The sequence below is a fragment of the Ceratotherium simum genome, chromosome 13 (assembly GCF_057802395.1).
Source record: "Ceratotherium simum simum isolate JZ-2026a chromosome 13, ASM5780239v1, whole genome shotgun sequence".
Classification (NCBI taxonomy): domain Eukaryota; kingdom Metazoa; phylum Chordata; class Mammalia; order Perissodactyla; family Rhinocerotidae; genus Ceratotherium; species Ceratotherium simum.
Genome location: NC_141912.1, coordinates 29,382,730 through 29,404,240, shown reverse-complemented (window position 1 = coordinate 29,404,240; position 21,511 = coordinate 29,382,730). Strand labels below are relative to the sequence as shown.

At 35.1% G+C, this 21,511-nt stretch overlaps 2 protein-coding genes across 2 annotated transcripts; both read left to right on the top strand.

Annotated features, from left to right (window-relative positions):
• The first annotated feature begins 4,316 nt into the window (after window positions 1–4,316).
• LOC101403193 (olfactory receptor 12D3-like) lies at window positions 4,317–5,249 on the top strand. Its single transcript, XM_014796261.2, is given in 1 exon segment — window positions 4,317–5,249. A coding segment is annotated over 1 exon segment (933 nt).
• Window positions 5,250–19,241: 13,992 nt separating this feature from the next.
• LOC101403461 (olfactory receptor 5V1-like) lies at window positions 19,242–20,237 on the top strand. The gene has a single exon (XM_004441786.2). It carries the CDS (start codon window positions 19,281–19,283, stop codon window positions 20,235–20,237), a length of 957 nt encoding a protein of 318 aa, XP_004441843.2. The 5' UTR covers window positions 19,242–19,280.
• The last annotated feature ends 1,274 nt before the right edge of the window (window positions 20,238–21,511 follow it).

Below are 21,511 nucleotides of genomic sequence, written 5' to 3'. Positions count from 1 at the left end.
CCACCTAATATGTAGGAATCATTCAGCTTGTTACTTGTGTTATTTTAGAGGGAATTGTTCCCTATGTAGCTGTAGATTAGGTGTGTCCATGGGAGGAGAAGAATTCAGGAGACTACTACATTGCCATCTTGAACTAGAACTTTCTCTATTCTTTTTTGTGAATTTAAAATAATCTTGTCAATATTCATGAAAAAAAATTGGATTTGATAAATGTGATCCTTTTGCAAGTGTCATCCTGCAGTAGGGCTGCATAAAAATTCTGGAGATAAGTGCTTGGGGTTTCCATTACTATGATTCCTAACATCACACTTTCTCTTCCTGCTCCTTGCAAAAGGACTTCATACTTCTTATTCCGAATTCTTATTAGCTATGGTTGTATGTTTGTGTGTGTATGTAATCACTTATATAGAGTTTATTTACTTAAAAATATTATCTTATTTAGTCTTTATATCAATTAAGTGAGATTGCTTCCATTATTATCTTCAATTTACAGAAGAGAAACCTGGGGACCACAAAGGTTAAGTAACTTGACCAAGGTCACATTGCCAGCAGAGTAAGGATTCTATCTCCAGGAGATGTTGCTCCAGAGTCTTTGATCTTCAGTGTATGTATTCACACACTAATCATTATTGAGAATATTTGTGGCTTAGGCAGATTTTAAGAGACATCTCTGTCAGGATCATAGCCAGGATCTATTTTGAGTCTAAGAATGTAGCCAGAAAAACCGGGACCCTGTCATCACAGCCAAATCAATGAACACAATGACCAGGGATCGAGAAAAAGAAAAATGGTTTAATTTTGCCAGCAAAATGAGGCTGCGGTGGGCTCATGCCCCAAACCCACAGTCCTCCTGAGGCGTTATGAGTTGGGGTTTTTTGTGTGTATGTGAGGAAGATTAGCCCTGAGCTAACAGCCGTGCCCATCTTCCTCTATTTTATATGGGATGCCACCACACCATGGCTTGACTAGCGGCGCATTGGTGCACGCCCAGGACCTGAACCTGCAAACCCCAGGCCGCTGAAGCGGAGTGCATGCGCTTAACTGCTAGGCCACCAGGCCAGCCCAGGAGTTGGGGTTTTTAAAGGAAAATCTGTGGGAAAGAATGTACTGTCTGAGTGATTGCAACCATTTGTTGGGGAAGTATTGCAGGGGTCCCAGACATTCTGACATCGGCCAGCTGTTATCTCCATCTACAGCAGGAGGTTCAGGGCTCCATTGATCAATCTTCCCATATCACCCAAAATTGGGCCCCAGGGAGAGGAAGGAAACTGCTGGCAATTATTGTTTACAAAGTTTACAAGGTTTTAGATAGGGGATGGGGAGCTGTGGCTTTGTAGTTCCAGTGTCCTCCTATCAGCCTGCTTGGTAGAGATAAGGGAAGTTGCAGGTGTCCTCGTTTGTCTGTCTCTGTGATGAAGGGTGGATTTGATGCTAGGAAGCCAAGGAGTTGGGGAGCTTCAGCTTCTTGATAATTTCTGAATATCAGTTTCCCTGTCACAAACCTCAAGAACTGGTAATTAGCCAGAGCTTCAGTGTGAAGCCACTTGGGCTTTTAACAATTTATTACTTCCATTTGCCTTGTGTGATTCCAGGATACAGAGGTAAAAACCACTAATATCTACAAGCGAATGTACCTTGGAGAAGCAGGGAAGGGCAATGAGTGCTTTTTGGTTTTTAACCTCATATATGCTGGGTTCAACATAGGGGAACCAATATCAGGGCCGGCATCAAAAGAGCAGCTACAAGGCTTTTTAGTGTCTCCCTGGTTACAAGAAGTTCATCTATCTTTCATTTTGGTGGCTATAAAGCTCTTATCTGTTTTTTGTTGTTGCTGTTTTCTTTTTCTCTCTTTGACTTCTCTGAATTTAAATCATGCACTTTGTCTGTGACTGAATGGCTCAGTTTAAACTTTATCATCCTGCAATTTCTTAATATGTTTCTCTAAGTGATGACACACTAAGTATCCACTAGCTGTTAGAGTTTCCAAGGGTAGGAGCTGTGTCTTTTTATTATTATTATTATTATATACATTCTTTCTTTTCTGTTTTAATGAAAAACACTGGCTCTGCATAACAATTTTTCTTCCTATTAAATGCAGCAAAATATTCTCATAAGTACACCAAACAATGAAAGTACTTGTTCATCGAAAGAGAAAAAAATAGAGAGACTAACCCTTTGAGATGAGATCCCAAGACATCTATGTCTGAGGCATCTCCACAGAGATTCAAAGGGGATCCAGCTTGTTTATTTTGTGGTCAGAATGAGATTTAACGATTGATTTATTCTTACACTTAGATATAAGATGTTTGTCATATAAGACTTTGAGCAACCAAGAATCTTCCCGTTAGCTTTATTTAAAGAGACAATCAATAAATTATAGTCTTGATTCTTGGATTTCCTGGTGCACTCAAAATATATAAACATATTCCACGGTGGGTATATATAGGAGTAAAGAGGTAGATGAATTGATACAGTTGTTAGGTAGAAGAAAGAGGTTGGATTAGATGGAATATTTATTTTTTTTGATGGACAAGAATTGACACCATTAGAAGGGGCGAGTGAGAGTAACTGGGAAATGTCTTTGAATTTAAGTTGTCAAAATCACAGGATGGATCAAGTTGGCTTGTATCATAGATCCTTGGCTTGGAAAAGTTTCAATTTCTTGATCTGTTTAATCATTAAATTTTGGTTCAAAGTAGGTGTAACTGCATGTATTCATTTATACATGTGTGTTTTTTTGTGACTAAGTACAGTATGTAGATATCTGCCTTGCTTACCAGTTTTTATGTACTTAAAATGATTTAAATAGTCCCCTATGGTCTTTTAGTTTGTTTGCAGTCTTTTGTATGGTAATGCTTAAATGAATACCATTGTAAATATATAACTTTTGACATTTGCAAACACATCTGAAGAACAATCTAGAAAGTGGATTGCCACTTTATTGTCTATGAGCATTTTCATTTTTGATAGTTACTGCCAAATTGTCTCTTAGGGGTTAAATCAATTGACCTGTGTGTATTTTATCTCCCTCAAGCAAATATAATGTCTTGACAAACATTTTGGTCTTTGTCAAAATTACATATTATTGTATTTTAATTTGAATTTCTGTTTTGCATATTTGTATATTCTTTACCCATTAAAAAATTCTGTTACAGCTTCAATTGCTTCAATTAGGAGTGTTGTGCTGCAGTTTTGCTATGTTTCTCTACAAACATTTTTTCAGGTTAGATTTCTTTTCTTGAGAAATCAGAGTTTTCTATTTTCCTGGATGTTTTCTGCTCATTGCACTTTCATATGGATGCAGAAGTTTTTCTATTTATTGTTCATATATGAACAAGTTGGATTTTGGGGGATAAGGTATTAGCAGGAAGTTTTTATGGGCAGAGGGAATAGGTCGTCTTTCCCAGATCCTTGGCTTACTCGCCCCCTCCTCTGTTGTCATACCTTTAATGTGTTTGCAGTAACATGATTTTCTCTCCACTTCATCAGAGCCCATATGCTGCCTTACCTTTTTCTGGTATTCTCAAGAAATTCTCACTAGTATGAAGCACTCTCTTTCTGGGGCCAATTGTTTTCTGGTGTTTTCAAATTACCCTGCTGCTAAGACTTGCCAGTGCTTTGGCTGCTTTCTTCTTGCATGCATAACCATGCTGCGGTGATGCACTCTTGTGACTGCTGGCACCGAGTCTGCTCATTTGCATCCCCTCTGCCTCCACATTACTTGAAGTTTGTGGATTTTTAAAAATGTCTTCTAGTTCCATCAAGTTTAGATTGTGGGGAATTTTATTCTCCTTTTTTCCTTTTGTTTGTTTTTTTATTTGTTTGTTTGGTTTGGTCAAGTTGGGAAATTTCGCTCTAGGCTACTGCCACACTCCTACCAGTACCCAGAGTTAATGTGTACTTATTCCCTCCATTTATAAAAAATGTCTTCAAATTTTATAGATGCATCTTTGACACACTTTAATTAAATATACTAATTTTAATGCCCTAGATGCAGCTAGAATTGAGTCCTATTCTCTTACTTTTTATGCCTTCTCTGAGTATCAGTTTTTATTCTGTATGAGCTGCTTTTTAAATTTAACTCAGCATTCTGAGTATATTTCTTGGTACTATGTATCACACATATCACAATGACTCAGAATTTATCAAATATTTCTGTTTTCCTTATGTTGCAAGTGAATTCAACTCTAGCACTCCTGTTCATTCTGTTCATTAAATCATCCTTAAGTCCTTCCAGATGATAAACTTGTTTCAGTTAACCCACACAGTATACTGGAAAATATTTACTAATTGTTGTTGTTATCTTTCCTTCAGCAATGGAGAACATCACTACAGTGAATGAGTTTCTTTTGCTGGGACTGACCTCCATTCAGGAGCTTCAACCTGTCATCTTTATGATTTTCTTCATTCTATACATAATAAATCTGTTTGGAAATGGGGCTATATTAGTGATCGTCATTTTAGAGCCACGACTCCATTCCCCTATGTATTTTTTCCTGGGAAATCTTTCTTGTCTGGATATTTGCTATTCTTCAGTGACACTGCCTAAACTCATGTCAAACCTCCTCTCCACTCATAAGGCCATTTCTTTCCTAGGCTGCATCACTCAGATACACTTTTTCCACTTTCTGGGCTGCACTGAATCCATCTTGCTGGCCATGATGGGCTTGGACTGATTTGTGGCCATCTGCTACCCACTTCAGTACACTGTCGTCATGAACCCTCAGGTGTGTATTCTTTTGGCATCTGTGACCTGGCTGACCAGTTTCTTTTATGCTCTGATGCATTCTGTCATGACTGCATGCCTGAACTTTTGCCACTCGCAACAACTCAATTACTTCTTCTGCGATGTCAAACCCCTTTTAGAACTGGCTTGTGGGGATATACAGCTCAATCAGTGGCTCATTTTCATTGTCACTGGCAGCTTAGCAATGGCAGCATGCTTCCTCACCCTCCTCTCCTACATCTATATTATTGTTTTTCTTCTGTTCAAGAACCGGAGCTGCAGGGTGCTCCACAAAGCTCTGTCCACTTGTGCCTCCCATTTCATGGTGGTATCTCTCTTTTATGGGACCGTAGGGCTCACTTACATTCCCCCTATCTCTGCCACCTCTGTAATACAGGGTCGGTTTGTGGCCGTCATACACACTACTATCACTCCAGTAATGAATCCATTGATATATACCCTCAGGAATAAGGAAGTAATGTTGGCTATGAAAAAAGTCTTTGGGAGGAAGCTGTTTAACTAAAGAAAATCAGTGGCAACACTCAAACAAATGAAAACTGCACTGATCTTTATGATATTCATATTCTCTTTATCATAGATTGATAATTTATTGAGTTTTATTTTCCCTTCAGAAATTGGTACAATTAGTAACTATGTTCTTCACTCATATGAATCCAATTACTTTTCATTTAGTCATTCATTCATTTGAAATAATTTTTGAGCAAGCAGTGCTCAACTTGTGGAGAATACAGCAGTGAAAAAGATCCATGAGGACATGGATCTTGTTTTAGTTTGGGGGGCAGACCATAAAAAGATGACTAAATAAATGCATACCTTTTTCAGAAGGCAATGCAAGTTATGGAGAGTAAGGAAGAAACAGCATTCCAAGGTAGGCACTGTCTTGTGTATTTGGTTCAATGAAAGCTTCTCCAAAAAAGAGTCATTTGAGCAGAAACTGAAGGAAATGAGGGAGTGAGTCAGGCACGTATTTGAGGATAAAACATTCTGTATAGAAACAACCTCAAGTGCAAGAGCATTGGAATAGAATGTCTTTCTTGTGTCTGGGGAAAAGCAAGATGACCAATGCGCCTGGAACTCTGTGACTAGTGGAGAGAATGGCAAGAGATGTGCATCTTGTTGGTCATCTGAAATACTTCAGCATTTACTCTGGGTGATATAGCATGATAATGGTGCACTTGAACAAAGAACTGACTTGAAATAATTTCTGTGGTGAATCACAATAAAGGCTGTGTTAGAATAGAGAGTAGAGGAGCAAGAACGGAATCGGTTAGCATTTCTTTATAATACTTTGGATGAGAATTGATGGCAGCTTAGACCAGGATGATAGTAGTAGAGAAAGGAGACGTAGTTAAATTCTGGATGTATATCGAACGCAGAATATTTGCTAATACCTTGATGTGTGATGTGAAGGTGAGAAGGATCAAAGGTGATTATCAATTTTTATGTATGTATGTTAACTCCAAGAAATGTCTATAGTATATAAAAATTGAGCTATGAACATAGCAAAGGTGTGATATAGGTTTGGATTTGCTTTTCACATAATAGGGATGGTTTGAACTGAGTTTTTCTTCCTATTAACTAATCCGTTTTATGCCCAGAACTCTATGTTTTTAAGACCTAATCTTGAAATTAATATGTAGGCTTTACTATCAAAGACAACTTCATTGGTGACAATTTATCTTCTCTGAGAATGAGTCAATTCAATTTTTATGGTAATAAGAGTAATAATAAATAAAACATAATCTTCACCACTGGAGATTATACTTTATGAAGAAAAATTAGATAAGAACATAAACAACCAGCAAGTAAGGCACAATGTGGCAGGTGAAGAAGACCTCCACAGAGTAATTGGAGGTAAAATCTAGGATGAATAGAAACTGTTTGTCCAAAGTAGAAGCAATATTCTATTTGAAATCTGATACTATTTTCATAAATGTGTAACAATCTAAGTATACTGGCCCATACAATATTAGTGATGTGAAAATAATCATTAATATTAAGAATAATGAAAAATTCTCAAATATTTCTTTTTCTCAATAAATCATGTTGAATAGTTCTTACATACACTGAATGTATCTTTACACACGCACATACACACAATTAAACTTTCACAGTTATTTAGTGGTTCAGCATACCTGATACTGAATGATAAATTCAGCTGTTTTTTTTTTCCAGTAAGTGTATTTACCTGCATAGATACTTAACCATGATGAATACCCAAGATTTCTGGTTCTCTCTCGTTTTCAGCTTCTTTCTCAATCTCTCTCTCTCTTTTTTTGTGTCTCTCTTGGTGTCTCTTGCTCTCTCTCTCTCTCACATACTGTGTTCATTTTTAGAAAAGTCACGGTCTTCATTACTGTTAATAACCTGATATAGATTTTTCTATATAACTGTTGATGTAGAGGGGCTTTGTATAGTCATAGAAATGTGATTTATTGAACTCTGGAAATTTACCAAATATATCAATGTGTATCTCAACTAAAGTGGTCAGGAAAATAAATAAATATTTCTTTATATTAAAATTTTCTTTTGTATTGAGTTTTGTTTTGTTTGCATGTGAGTAAAAAGACCTGAAAAAATCCATTATACATGCGACATACATATGCACTTTTGAAGTGCTTTATACAACTTATTGCTAATTTTGGTTGTATTTCTTCAACTATATGTGATTCAAAATATTTTTTTAGTTCTATGGTAACTATATGAGGTGATGAATGTGTTAATTATCTTGGTTGTGGTAATGATTTGACAACGTATACATCTATTAAATCACCACATTGTACACCTTAAATAAATCATGTTGTAAAACCTAAATGTATACGATTTTTATTTCAATAATTCCTCAGTAAAGGTAGAAAAAAGGTATTTATATACATAGTGAAAAGAGATATTAATTTTTAAAAAGCCAATTAAATAAAGGATAAAAATAGGAAAATTTAATTGCACTGTTAGATCCTGAATATTGTTTGTCCTTGAAGTGAAAATTGTGAAAGAGAGCACAAGAAGGACTTTTGGGGTGCTTTTAATGGTTTGTTTCTTGATCCCATGACTGGTTACATGGATGTGTTCAGTTTATGAATATTCGCTCACCGAAAAATGAAAAATTGCCGGTGCTGGCCCCGTGGGATAGTGGTTGAGTTTGGCACTCTACTTTGTGGGGCAGCCTGGGGTTCACAGTTTCGGATCCCGGGCCTGGACTGATGCACCACTCATCAAGCCATGCTGTGGCAGCATCCCATATACAAAATAGAGAAAGATGGTCACAGATGTTAGCTCAGGGCTAATCTATCCTCAGCAAAAAGAGGAAGATTGGCAATGGATGTTAGCTCAGGGCCGATCTTCCTCACCAAAAAAAAAAATTCCCCTCCTCCCAGGCTCTGTCTCTCCTTTCCCTGGAGGCAGTTATTCAAGGTGGTGGTAAAATGACAGCTACCATTCCTCCTGTTGGAGTCTCCAGAAGTAATAGTGGACCCGATTTTTAATTTTAAGAATTTATTTATTTATTTTTTCCCCCAAAGCCCCAGTAGATAGTCGTATGTCATAGCTGCACATCCCTCTAGTCGCTGCATATGGGACTCAGCCTCAGGATGGACGGAGAAGTGGTGCCTCGGTGCGCGCCCGGGATCCAAACCCCGGCCGCCAGCATCGGAGCGCGCGCACTTAACCACCAAGCCACGGGGCCGGCCCCCGATTTTTAATTTTGAATGATATGAACAACATGCTTAAGATAATATAGTGGCATCAGCATAACATCTGTTCTTGAGTCTTCTTACTCTGGTTGTGCAGCCACTCACACAGAGTCAGTGGGTTTCCTTGGCACTTATCCAGAGTAGCTATATGATTCTCTTGATGATCCAGAATGTATGATATACTAAAGGTCAATAAGGGATAATAAATCAAGAGATAATAAAATATCAGGTCAGAGAAGAATATGTGAATATAGTCAATATGCACCAAAGCCTCTTGGATAAGATGTTAAAGGGAATTTTTAAGTAATTCGTTGGTGATGGCTAGGGCCACACTGAGATCAAAAACAATTCTGTGACGCATATGAATCCAAACAAGTCACTTAAGCTCTATAACTGTTAGTTTCCTTATCTATAAAGTGGAAATAATGGGAGAATTATCACATATATTATGAGGATCAGATGAAAATTTCCATAATCCATAATGTAGTGATTGGAACATAGTAAAAACTGCTTACATAATACCTCCATTTACTATTTTTCATTGTTGTCATGCATAGATTCAGATGCATAAAAATGTGTAGACTTCTCAGGGTTCTAATTTCAAAAGACTCTCACCCCATGGTATTGAGCTAAGAATTTGAAAGTCACTAAAAAAATTTAACATATGAGCATGGTAGCTTGGGATAAATGATGGCATTGCCAAGAATTTCTCATTTTATTCTTGTTATGTTTTACCAGATCCTCCATTAGAGATAATTGACATCTGAATACTCTCGTCTTATTTTTCTTATATTGCTAGATTGTGTTAGTGATGAAGATCCTCAGCTTCCTCATCTAGGGATCCACCAGCTAGCTGGTAGCAAGACTCACCAGTAGCCTCATGTGACTGTAGAACACTTCAAATGTGGCTAGTGTGAAGGAGGAACTGGATTTTTTATTTTATTTAACTTTAATTAACTTAAGCAAGTGGCTGGTGGCTACTGCATTCGACAGTGTAACTCTAAAATATCAGAATAGTGCAGACTTAAGCAATATTGAGAATAAAACTGATGACAAGTGGTGGCTGTGAGTACTAATAACTATGGTCAATAATAGTTAAGGGCATTTCTCTATGGTCTTTATATGTATTATTGCATCCTAAAAAATTCAGTATGAAGTTAGGTGATTCCTGTGATGGTGTAGTCCATTGGGTGGTGCCAAAGACCTATGTTTTGATGAGTTCTGTCTGTGGCTAGAATGGGTAACTCCTGCTCTGCAAAGAATGAATAGGGGTAAAGCAGAAGACGTAGATGCAAATATAGGGACTTATTGTCAAATTGGCCTTTGAGCTTTGGGCTTTAAATATTTATGCCTGAGTTGAAGACCACAGCTGTAGAATTGAGTCATTCTATTCTAGGTCCTGGATAAGTAGCTGAGAATAAATAGTGTACTGAACTTCTGACAATGGTTCATGTTGTAGACTATGATATACACTAATGTGAGTTATCTTATGCTGTATGAGGCCACTGTTCGTAGAGCTCTGTACTGTTAGGTAGTCTTGGAAATTGTTTCAGTCATGACAGCATAGGTTGTATTTTTTTTTTTGAACATCATCTTTCTTTCTTTCTTTCCTTTTTTTTTTTGAGGAAGCTTGGCCCTGAGCTAACATCTGTTACCAATCTTCCTCCTTTTTTCCCTTTTTTCTCCCCAAAGCCCCAGTAGATAGTTGTATGTCATGGTTGTACATCCTTCTAGTTGCTCTATGTGGGATGCCTCCTCAGCATGGCTTGATGAGTGGTGCATAGGTCTGTGCCCAGGATCTGAAGTCGTGGGCCCTGGGCTGCCAAAGCCAGTGCAAACTTAACCGCTCCACCACCAGGCCGGCCCCAGGTTATATTTTTATATATTAAAAAAAAAAATAACCTTCAAATCTCAGCAGCTTAAAATAACAGAAGTCTATTTTTTGTTCATGCTACATGTCCAAAATAGTTTGGTGAGGAGCTCTCCTTTACATGATCGCTTAGTGATACTGACAAACTGATATACTCCAATTAGGAAAACAGATTGACTGACACGGTTAACGGTACTAATACCTTGTCTAGTTGTTATATTAGTAATTGACAAATGAGTGTTACAGCATCTTCCACTATGATTGTGGGTTTTTAAATTTCTCCTCTTAATTCTATCAACTTTTACTTTATATATTATAAGGATATATTGTATTTAAATTTAGAATTGTTGTGTATAAATTCAGAATTATTGTATCTTCCTAGGAGATTACCTACTTCATCACATGATATATCCTTCTTTATCTCTAGTAGTATTGCTTTTTTCCTTACAGTCCCTTTTGTTACCATTGTAGCTCCACCAGATTAGTTTGGGTACTGGTGTCATGGTATTTCTTTTGTTCTTTTATTTTTTATCTTTCTGTTTTTATCCATTTAAGATTTGTCTCTTGTAAGCAGAATAAAGTTAGTTATTATGATGCATTCTAAAAGTCTTGTCTTTTAATTGGAGTATTTATTCTCTTTACATTTAAAATATTAACAGATATGTTTAGGTTTACATATATCATTTCTCAATTTACTCTCTATTTGTCTTTCAAGGTATATATTATTTTTTTTAATTTTGCATTCTTTTGCATAAGCTTTGTATTTCTTATATATTTTAAATACTTATTTTGTTTAATATTTATTATATATGTTTATAAAATTAAAATTTCATCTTTATTTGCTTGTTAGATATACCCTTTTAATTATTCTTTTAGTAGTTATCCTAGAAATTACGGCATGCCTCTTTGATTTGTAAAATATGATATGAATTAGTATCTTTTTCACTCCCCTGAAAACACAAGGATATTAGAATACTTTAACTCTATTTATCTCCACCAACTTATATGTTATTTTACACTTAAATTTTGTGACTTAATTGTATATATGGTTTAGAATCTACAGAGATTATTGTTACAGTTTTAAACAACATTATTGATCTATATTTACAAATAAATTTCCTATTGCTTTTAATTCATTCCTGTAACTGCGTTCGTTTCTTAAATCATTTTATTTCTTCATTTAGATCCCCCATTAGTACGGGTCTACTAGTGGTATATTCTCTCAGTTTTTGCTTGAAAATATCATCATTTGCCTTCATTTTTGAAGTATTTATATGGGATTAGAATTGAAAATTGACAATTATTTTCTCTCTGAATTTATAGCTAGCATTTAATGGCCTCTGCCTTCCATTGTTTCTTTTCAGAAATTTCTGCTGTTATTCTAATTGTTGCTCATTTGAAAGAATGTTCTTTTTCTCTGGCTGGGTTAAAGAATTTCCCTTTATCTTTCATTTTCAGCAGTTTGACTATAATTTGTATTTACCTAGCTTGGATTTGAAGAAATTCTGAAATGTCACTTGCTTTTTTGGGATAATTTCATTATTTGCCTATATCTTTTAAATATTCCTTTTGCCTATTCTCTTTCTCCTCTTTGCTATACCTTTATACATATTTTGTATCCTTTTACTACAATATATTTTTTTACTATAATATATATAGTATATATACATTGTGAACACTTGCCTCTGATATTTCTCTATTATCTTTATACTTATCACAATGACCCCTTCTGTTATTTCTTGGATGAAAAATAGCAGAGACTTGTGGAGGAAGTAACCATTGTTCCTATGTGGAAATAAAGAATTATGTTGTCAAATAAATGTGTTTTAATACTTTAAGTCATATGTAAATATATATGTAATACTGGGAAACATTGTACAGTGAGAAGATGTAGTTTTGAGTGTCCCTTTTGCATTGTTTATTATTTGTAAAACTTCTCATATAAAAATGATTAACCCCACTGTGTTAGTTTTCTATTGTTGTGTAACTACAAATTTAGTGGCTTAAAATAACAACCATTTGTTAGCTCACAGTTCTGTAGTTCTGTAGAATTCCAGGCACAGTGTGGCAGGGTTTTCTGCTCAGGTTATCAAAAGGCTGAAATCAAGGTGTTGGCTAGGCTGCATTCCTTTCTGGAATCCATGAGGAAGAATCTACTTCCAAGATCATTCAGGCTGTTGGCCAAATTCAGTTCCTTGTAGCTGCAGAACTGAGATCTCTGTTTCTTTCCTGGCTGGCAATGGGGCTGCTCTTGACTGTTAGAGGCTGCCTGCATGTCTAGCCATGTGGCACCCTCCATCTTTAAGTAATAGCAGAGAACTTCTCATACTTGAATTCTTCTCCTGCTTCAAATCTTTGACCTTTACACCCAGATTTGAAGGACTGAAGTGATTAGCTCAGCTCCACCTGGATAATCTCCCTATTTTAAGGCCAACTGACTTAAGAACTCAAATTACAACAGCTAAGTCTCTTTTTTTGCTATATAGCATAATTATGGGAGTAATATCTCATCATACTCACATGTTCTGCTCGTACTCAATAAGGGGAGATTATACAAAGGTGAGGATCATTAGGAGTCAGGATAGAATTTTGCCTACCACACACACCCATCTCAAAAGCTGTTTTGTGACTCAAATGTGACAAATATATAATACAAAAATATAGTTTTTTAAATTTAAATTTCTGTAATTGTTTGCTATTTAAATTTCTGTAATTATATAATAAAGTTAACATTAACATCATTTTAAAAACAACAGCAATAATAATTTTCATCCATATCTGATACTAAGGATCTAATATTGTGGAAAATGATAATGGCGGTATTTGTGTGTGTGTGTGGAAAATGATAATAGTAGTATTATTTTTTTTATTTTGCCACTCCAGGCAATTTTACAATGCACCACAATTAGTAATAAGATAACCAAAGTCCCCAAGGTCTTCATCATTGCTATTTAGGGAAAAGTAATTATATTTTCACTACACAGTGTGTGCTTTTTTAAAGAGCTCGTATAAACAGGAAGAAAGAAGAGGATTCCTGTTGTTGGACATATGAATTGGAAGAGAGGAGAGACAGCAGCAGCCTCCTGCCACAGTTAAGGTGGTTCCAAAGATAAGTAGACAAAGATGGTAGTACTGCAGAAGAGAAGTTCATTCTTGTTCATATAAAAATATGAGGCAAAGGCTATTCTTTCTTTGTATAGGTGATGTTTTCTCCATGACAATTCTTGGTTGAACCATTGCTACAGAAAATCAAACTAAATAAAACTGGGTAAGTGGGGCTAACTGAAGTTGTCTTGAAAAAACAGAGTTTCCTATAAGCTTTCTGCAAAGATGAATCAGCTTTCCAAGTTAGTTCCTCATGAAGGGAGACCCTGAAGATTGATTCAACATTTAACAAATATGTATTGTGTCTCACTGTTCTAGATCCTCAAAATGCATCATTAACAGTCAATACACTGACATCATGAAGCTAATATTCTACTGGGAGAACAGACAATAAAGATAATAAATAGGTAAATTATATGGTATATTAGAAGATACTACATGTCATGGGGAAATGAGAGACACATGAGAAAGGGATATAGAGTGTAGGAGAACACATGTAGGATGGTCGGGGCAGCTTCATTGAATAAATATCATTTGAACAAAGACTGAAATGAAGTTAGGACTTTCATCAGATGCATAGCCATGGGGAAGAGCCAGTGCAAAGCGGAATGGCAAAGAGGCTGGTGTGAATTAATTGAGTGAGCTAGGGGGAGAGAAGAAGCAAATTAGATTGGAGAAGTAAAAAGGCAAAGATTTTACAGAGTCTGTAGGCTTTTGTAAGAATTTGAATTTATTATCTGAGTTGGAGTGTGTTGGAAGGTTTATAAGTAGAAGCATGATGAGGTAAGGTGTACAAACAATTGGCTTCTGCGTTGAAAACAAACCATAGGTGGGCAATGTTAGAAACAGGAAGCTATTAATCTAACTGAGACATGATGGGAACTCACTCGGTGATTGTAGAAGGGATGATAAGTGGTAAGACTCTGTGTGTATATATTTCACAGTTGGTCCAACAACTGTGGATTAGTGGAATGTTGGGGTAAAAGCCTAGTGAAGTGTTTTGAAGAGAGACTGGAAGGAATGGGAATGGAGACAGTTAATTTAGACATCATTTTTGAGAAGTTTTGATGTAAATATCAGAGAAATGGCATGAAATTAGTGAAGAAAAATAGTGTTAAATGATTTTTTTTCACTTTTATGGAAGAAATAATAGCCTGTTTTTTTGTTGAAGGGAATGTTTCAGTAGAGAAAGAAAAAAAATTATGGAGGAGAGAGTGGTGTTGCTGGAGTGCATCCTTGATTAAGTGAGGGGAGAGTATCAAATGCACAAGTAAAACTGTTGGCTTTAAAAAGGAGCACAGAGGATTGATCTCTAGCAACATGGAAATAAGTGGGAAAACCGTATGTATAGATAAAACAAATGTGACAGTGGGAATCTGGAAGTTCCCTTCTGTTGCTTCAAATTTCTCATAGACAAGGAAGCAAATCCAGCTGTTGAGAGTAAATATGGAGAAAAAGGAGAGTTCAAGGTTTGAAGACAGAAGAGGAATTTTGGAAAGGTTATCTAGGAGAGTGTGAGAAAGTGAATGGACTTGAAACTGTGCTATGATTTCCAGGAAGAGTAAGAACAGCCCTTGATGTTGATATGACAATTAATTATTTCCTTCTATTCACCTACTTGTGTACTTCACTCTATACCTCATAAATTTACTTCAACACTTATTAAGAACCTGCTAACTGCATTAAAGCCCATATAAATTTAAAATTATTCTGGCTTTCAAGAAGTATATAAAGTTTGAATGAGATAATTATATTGAAGGGACTCTGAATTTAATAACAGTTCCTATTATCTTCACTCTGATATAGGTTTTTAATTTCTATCTTTTATCTTTCTTCCTCTTTTTCTTTTCTCTCTCTCTTTTTTTTTTTTCTTACCATCGCTGGGACTTTGTCTTGGGTCTGTGATGCTAACTGGGGCAAATTCAACAAACAATCAAGTCACTGAAAAAAAACTTCTGTTCTCCCTGCAAAAATTTTCACTAGTAATCTAGCTACATGTATTTTTTATGTTTAAAAATTAATTTTTATTTTTAGACAATTTTATTTAAGTTAAATTCTTAAAATCTAAATCTAAGATGCATGTACAGGTGCACAAATTATAATCTTGATGAGTCATCTGGATCATAGCACTGAACAGTTTCTATGGTTGCAGAGAGAATGAGAGATGGTAAAGATCAATGAATCACTCTTCTAATGCTATTCCATTCACTATTTCTGAATTAGCATTTCACCTGGAATTTCTCATTGGAGTATAATCTCCTAAAATCATAATATTGAACATGAAGAAATAAATTAACCCAGGTCCACTATTACCTTTTCAAAATAATTGAATGAAAAGTGAGAAATTGATTTAAACATTTGATTTTTAAAATTTTTTATTACGCTAAACAAGCAAAGTGACTAATTTGTGTCATGCAATTAGAATAATTTTCTAGAATTCTGGAGTCAGCACAATTCTCTAATTTTTTAAATGAGTCCACTAAGTACCATAAAATCTAAATGACTTTCTGAAGCTCAAAAAGTTAGTTGATGGCCAGGCTAGGAACAAATACTCAGGTTTCCTTACTCTATTGCTTCCGTCCTCTTTCCTCTCTGATATATTGTCAGACCGATCAACCAAGATGATCTTTATGTTATCCTTTTTAGTCCAATATCAAATGATTGCAATATGACCATCAGTATCAAAATCTTAGAAGTCACTTCTACTCTTTCTGGGAAGTTATTCTCAAGAAATACTTAGAGAAATATCTAAACATATTTTGTTAAATATAATTTAGATGTATATTATATACATTTTAATTACAAAACTTTGTATAAACCAAATATTTATTGAGAGATATGATACTTCAATATAATTGAATAATATAAAACTCAAAAAATATATGTTTGAAGAGAATACTTATTGACGTATGCCAAAGTGACTGTAAAGATATAAACCAAAATACTAACAGCAGTCTTCTCTAGCATTTTGGTTATAGATTATTTAACATTTTATTTTTCTATATTATCCACACAGTCTACAATAAACATGCACTACTTTTATAATAAGAAAAATTACAAGTCAATTAAATTGGGAGACACAAACTAAGAGTGCCTCTTGGATAGTTTTTGTATCGTAAAAGTGAAAATCATCTTCCTGTGGTTTATACTCACTTCTATCTTGCATATTAATATAAAAATAGTAATTTTCCTTTTCATACTTTATAATCTGAAAAAATATTCTAAAATGATTCCAATTCTTATGACAATATAAGTCATAGGGAAAGACACCAACAAATAATGAATTAGACATTTATATAGTCACATAAAACTTAATTTCTAAAAAATTTTTTTAATTAAAAATATTTTTTAATCATGATAATTTATGTATTTATCTCATGAGGCAGTTGGTGGTTCTGAGTTCATTACAGTTTTTGAGTATCCTTTATCTTCTTTACTTTTACTAGTATAGCTATGAAGTTACTAAATAGTTGTAATACAACTTGATGCTGCTATGTGTTACTACTGATATATGATGACTCAGCATGCTCGACCCTTGCACCAGGGCCTATTGGTCTCATGGTCCCCATGATTTGGCAGAAGCTAGTGAAGATCTAAGGAACAACCTTCAAAAACTAATTCTATTGATTGTATCCTCATTATCCAAGTCCTGTTTTTCTTGGATGTAAAAATACAAGTGTGTATGCTTGTGTGGAGGGACAGGGGTAGAAGCTGTGCTCTAGCGAATTTTCAAAAATCATGTTCTAGTATTTATACCATGAATGAAAAATGGTAGGATGGTATTCTATAGGTTGACAAATGGAAGGCTTGTATGCCATCACTATCATCTCATTTCCTATGTTTGAAATTGGTCAATGATTTCTGAGTTGGGAGATATCTTCGCTTAATTTATCTTACAGTGCTATTAGTCAATCCCTACCAATAAATTAGAATTGGTGTGCAGAATGAGACATACTTCCCACCTTAAGTTGTTAAAACTGCTCAGACTATGAGCTCAGATCTAACCTGCTTTGTATCCTCACATTGGTGCTGACTAGCTATGTGATTTTGGGCAAGCTATTTACTGCTCAGAACTGGTTAGGTCACAAAATAGTAGAAGAAATACTTTCAAGAGCTGTAGCCTGTGGTGGGTTGCTAAATGTTTAACAACTGTTTTTTCATGAAAAAAATGTGTAAACACACACGTATACACACACATACACACAAGTTTATTTATAAATGTCACTAATATAAAGAATGTGCAACATACAATTTAAAAGTAATTATAAAGTAAACAAAACTTTTTATTGTCAGTTCCATATAGCAGATTGATGGTCACAGAAAGCTTATGTTGATTTTTGACAAATATTTGAATTCATAGCCAAGCTATAGCTAAAATTCAACCACTATTTGATCAAATTAGACTATAAGCCCTTGAATACTACCTGATTCAACAAAGAAGTCTCTCAAATCATTGACGAATGCCATTAATGGTTGACGTTTTTGTCTATGTTAATGAGTATGACAAAAGTGAATCAATGAAGATATATGTCTGAATTTCACTCATTTGTCAGTGACAATTTTCCTAAAGTAGGTAACAGTTTTTGAATACTGGAAGAAAATTTCCTCCTCACAATATAATGACTACAAACATGACACACTTTTAAGTTTATCTGCATCATTAACATTTTTCCATCACTTTCTTAAGCCTAGACAATCAACAAAACCATGAATCAAGCCATAATTTGTAGCATTTGTCAATTTCCATGGCATAAATACTTTCACCAAGACCAATTGCAAGCTATCAATGTGATTCCCTAAACATTAATTTGGGAAGAGATGTTCAGTAGCACACCAATTTATGGCATCTCCATTATACAGATACCTTAAAAGTAATAATCTCAAAAGCACAGATAATAGGAACATGTAGAATGATTAGGGAGTAATAATTTTTGTATTTGTTACTTCCATTCTTAATATAATTCATTCAATTAGAAGGGTATGTAATTTCATTTTTAATAATGGCTGTGTTTAATAACTGGCTTACAAAATTCCTGAAAATTAACAATGGACTCTTATGAGCCAGTAAGAGCTAACTCAAGGACAACCTGGCTGTAGCGATTTGTAAGGGCATAAGGTATAGAATAAACTTCACACAGTAAATGACCTAAGGAATATTAATTTGTTCTCCTTGTACAAAAAAAGTTCTTTTTTTCTTATAAGGGCTTTCAATAGCCAGAGCTTATTTATACCACCTGAATATCTAAGTCTCAGAGCCTTGAACTGTAGCATCTATGTGTTATGATTAACTGTAAATTTCCTCTATGTTTTATGGAATTGCTCCAAAAATATAATATCAACCTCTGGTATCACTATGTCTTTTTCCACCCTCTTCTTCCTCCATAATATATAAAATGTGACTGACTAATTCTACACACAATCTACAAATGTCAGCCTCCAAAAGTGTGCAGGGCAGCATAGTTGATTGACCCACCAATGACGACTGTATCTAATAAGCCTCCAAATTACTGCAACCCCAGGAAGACAAAGCAGATAGGCCTTTCCTTCCTCTCATTAGAACTTATGGTGCATTTGGACTTTTGTGGCTTCCTTTAAAATTCAAAACTGCCTGTAGTGTTCATTTTAAGAGATTTTACCTACAGATGAAAGGCTGAAAGTGTTTATATTTATGCTGGCTAAGGCATAGAGTTTATTTATTGTGCAATTGTGCATTTTTATAGATACATCTAATGTTTTTGTTGATAATTTTACTTTTTAATCTGTGAAATTATTATTTTCTTGTTTTGTAGACTGTTTCTGGAGCAGTACATGGTTATAGAAATCTATACTTACTTGTTCCTAATTTCAGAAGGAAAACAAGAGCCATATTATGGAAGGAGAAAACCAAACAGCTCTGTTTGAGTTTATCATCTTGGGATTCTCCAACTTAAATGAATTGCAATTTTTACTTTTCACCATCTTCCTTGTAACTTATATCTGTACCTTGAGTGGCAATACCTTCATAATTTTGGTGACCATGACTGATCCACACCTACACACACCTATGTATTTTTTTCTGGAAAATTTAGCTTTTCTTGACATCTGCTACACCACCACCAATGTTCCCCAGATGATGATGGATCTTCTATCAGAGAAAAAAAGCATTTCCTATTTGGGTTGCATGGCACAACTTTTTGCATTTATTTTTTTTGTTGGGTCAGAGTCCCTGCTCTTGGCAGCTATGGCGTATGACCGTTACATTGCAATCTGCAAGCCCTTAAGCTATTCAGTTATTATGAACAAGGCCCTGTATGGCCAGTTAGCAGCCTCATGCTGGACTGGTGGTTTCCTCAACTCAGTGGTGCACACAATACTGACATTCCACTTGCCCTTCTGTGACAACAACCAGATCAATTATTTCTTCTGTGACATCCCTCCTTTGCTGATCTTGTCTTGTGGGGACACTTCTGCCAACGAGTTGGCATTACTATCCATTGGAGTCTTCATTGGTTGGACTCCTTTTTTGTGTATCATACTTTCCTATCTTTATATCATTTCTACCATTTTAAGGATCAGTTCTTCAGAAGGGAGGCAAAAGGCTTTTTCTACCTGTGCCTCCCACCTGATCATTGTCCTTCTTTATTATGGCAGCTCCATCTTCACATATGTACGGCCCATCTCAACATATTCATTGGAGAAAGATAGGCTGATATCAGTATTGTATAGTGTTGTTACCCCCATGCTAAATCCTATAATCTACTCTTTGAGGAATAGAGATATTAAGGAGGCTGTGAAAGTTATGGGGAGAAAGTGGCAGGCTTCAAGTTCCCTCTCTTTTGATGTATAAGCTTTTCTCTTCTCAGAAACTGATATGTTACAAAATTGTCTGTCTTACTTATAGGAACTGATTTTTGCTAATTACTCTCAAACAAAATTAAAAGTCAATTACAAATTTTCACATCCAGTAAAGGTGGGCTAGTTGCTTTATACAAACATTCCTGCTAAAACGTCTATATGAAATATTTTTTAAATGTTTTATAAAGATGAGGAATTAAAAAAACAGTGAGGAATCACAAGGCCAAGATTGAACAGAAGTTGATAATACAAAGATGTAAAATTGGCATTTGGTACTCTTTTTTGTGAGGACTTTTGTTAATCTTGGAGAAGTGTTTGAGGTTCTGAACAGCATTTTGACATCCTTGTAAAATTAGGTGGCTAAAGGTAGAATCTTGAGCTAGCCCAAGAGAGGGGATCCCTAATAGCTGACACTATGCTTGGGGATGGCAATCTGAAGGGCTTCACACCCATTATAAGAATGACCAGAAGTAAACCAGTTTTCACATGGATTATACCCAGTATTTAAATCATGTGAATGACCCAGAAAATCTGACATCTAAAATTGTATTAAAGAGATATCAGATTGTTAATGTCCTGAGAACCTAGAAGAATCAAATGAAAATCCTCTCTGGAGGAAAGTATCGTCATCATAATGCTCACCAAGAAAATCAAAGATAAGTAGTGACATGAGTAGATAAGAAAAACTGAAAATCATCAGTATAAATAATAGACAAAAGAGACATAACCGCAGTTATTCCTACTTATTGAACTATCAGAAGCAGACTATAAGATAAATAAACTTTCAAACTTCAAGGAGATCATTTCCAGAATTAAAAAATTTAGCAGGGAATTAGAAACCATCAAAAATGAAATTTCATATTTAAAAAAACAAACAAATAAGAACAACAACAACAACAAGAAACAACTAGAAATTCCAGAATGGAAATTATAAGAACTCAAATTAGGAACTGAGTGGATGGATTTAATAGCAGATTAGACATGGTTGAAGAGAAAATTGGGAACTGGATGTTATCAAGAATAAAGCAAAGAGAATAAACAATATGCTGTAGTAGATAGTAAATATAGAGAATACAGTGAAATCTAGCTTAAATATAATAGTAGCTCCAGAAGTAGAAAAAATAGGCCTTAAGCAATATTTGAATGGATGAGGGATAAAAACATCCAAACCTTGAAAATACTAATCCATTATTCAAAAGCCAGGTAATCCCAGGTATGAAAAATAACAAATTCCAAACACAGACATGTTATATTAAAATTGGAGAA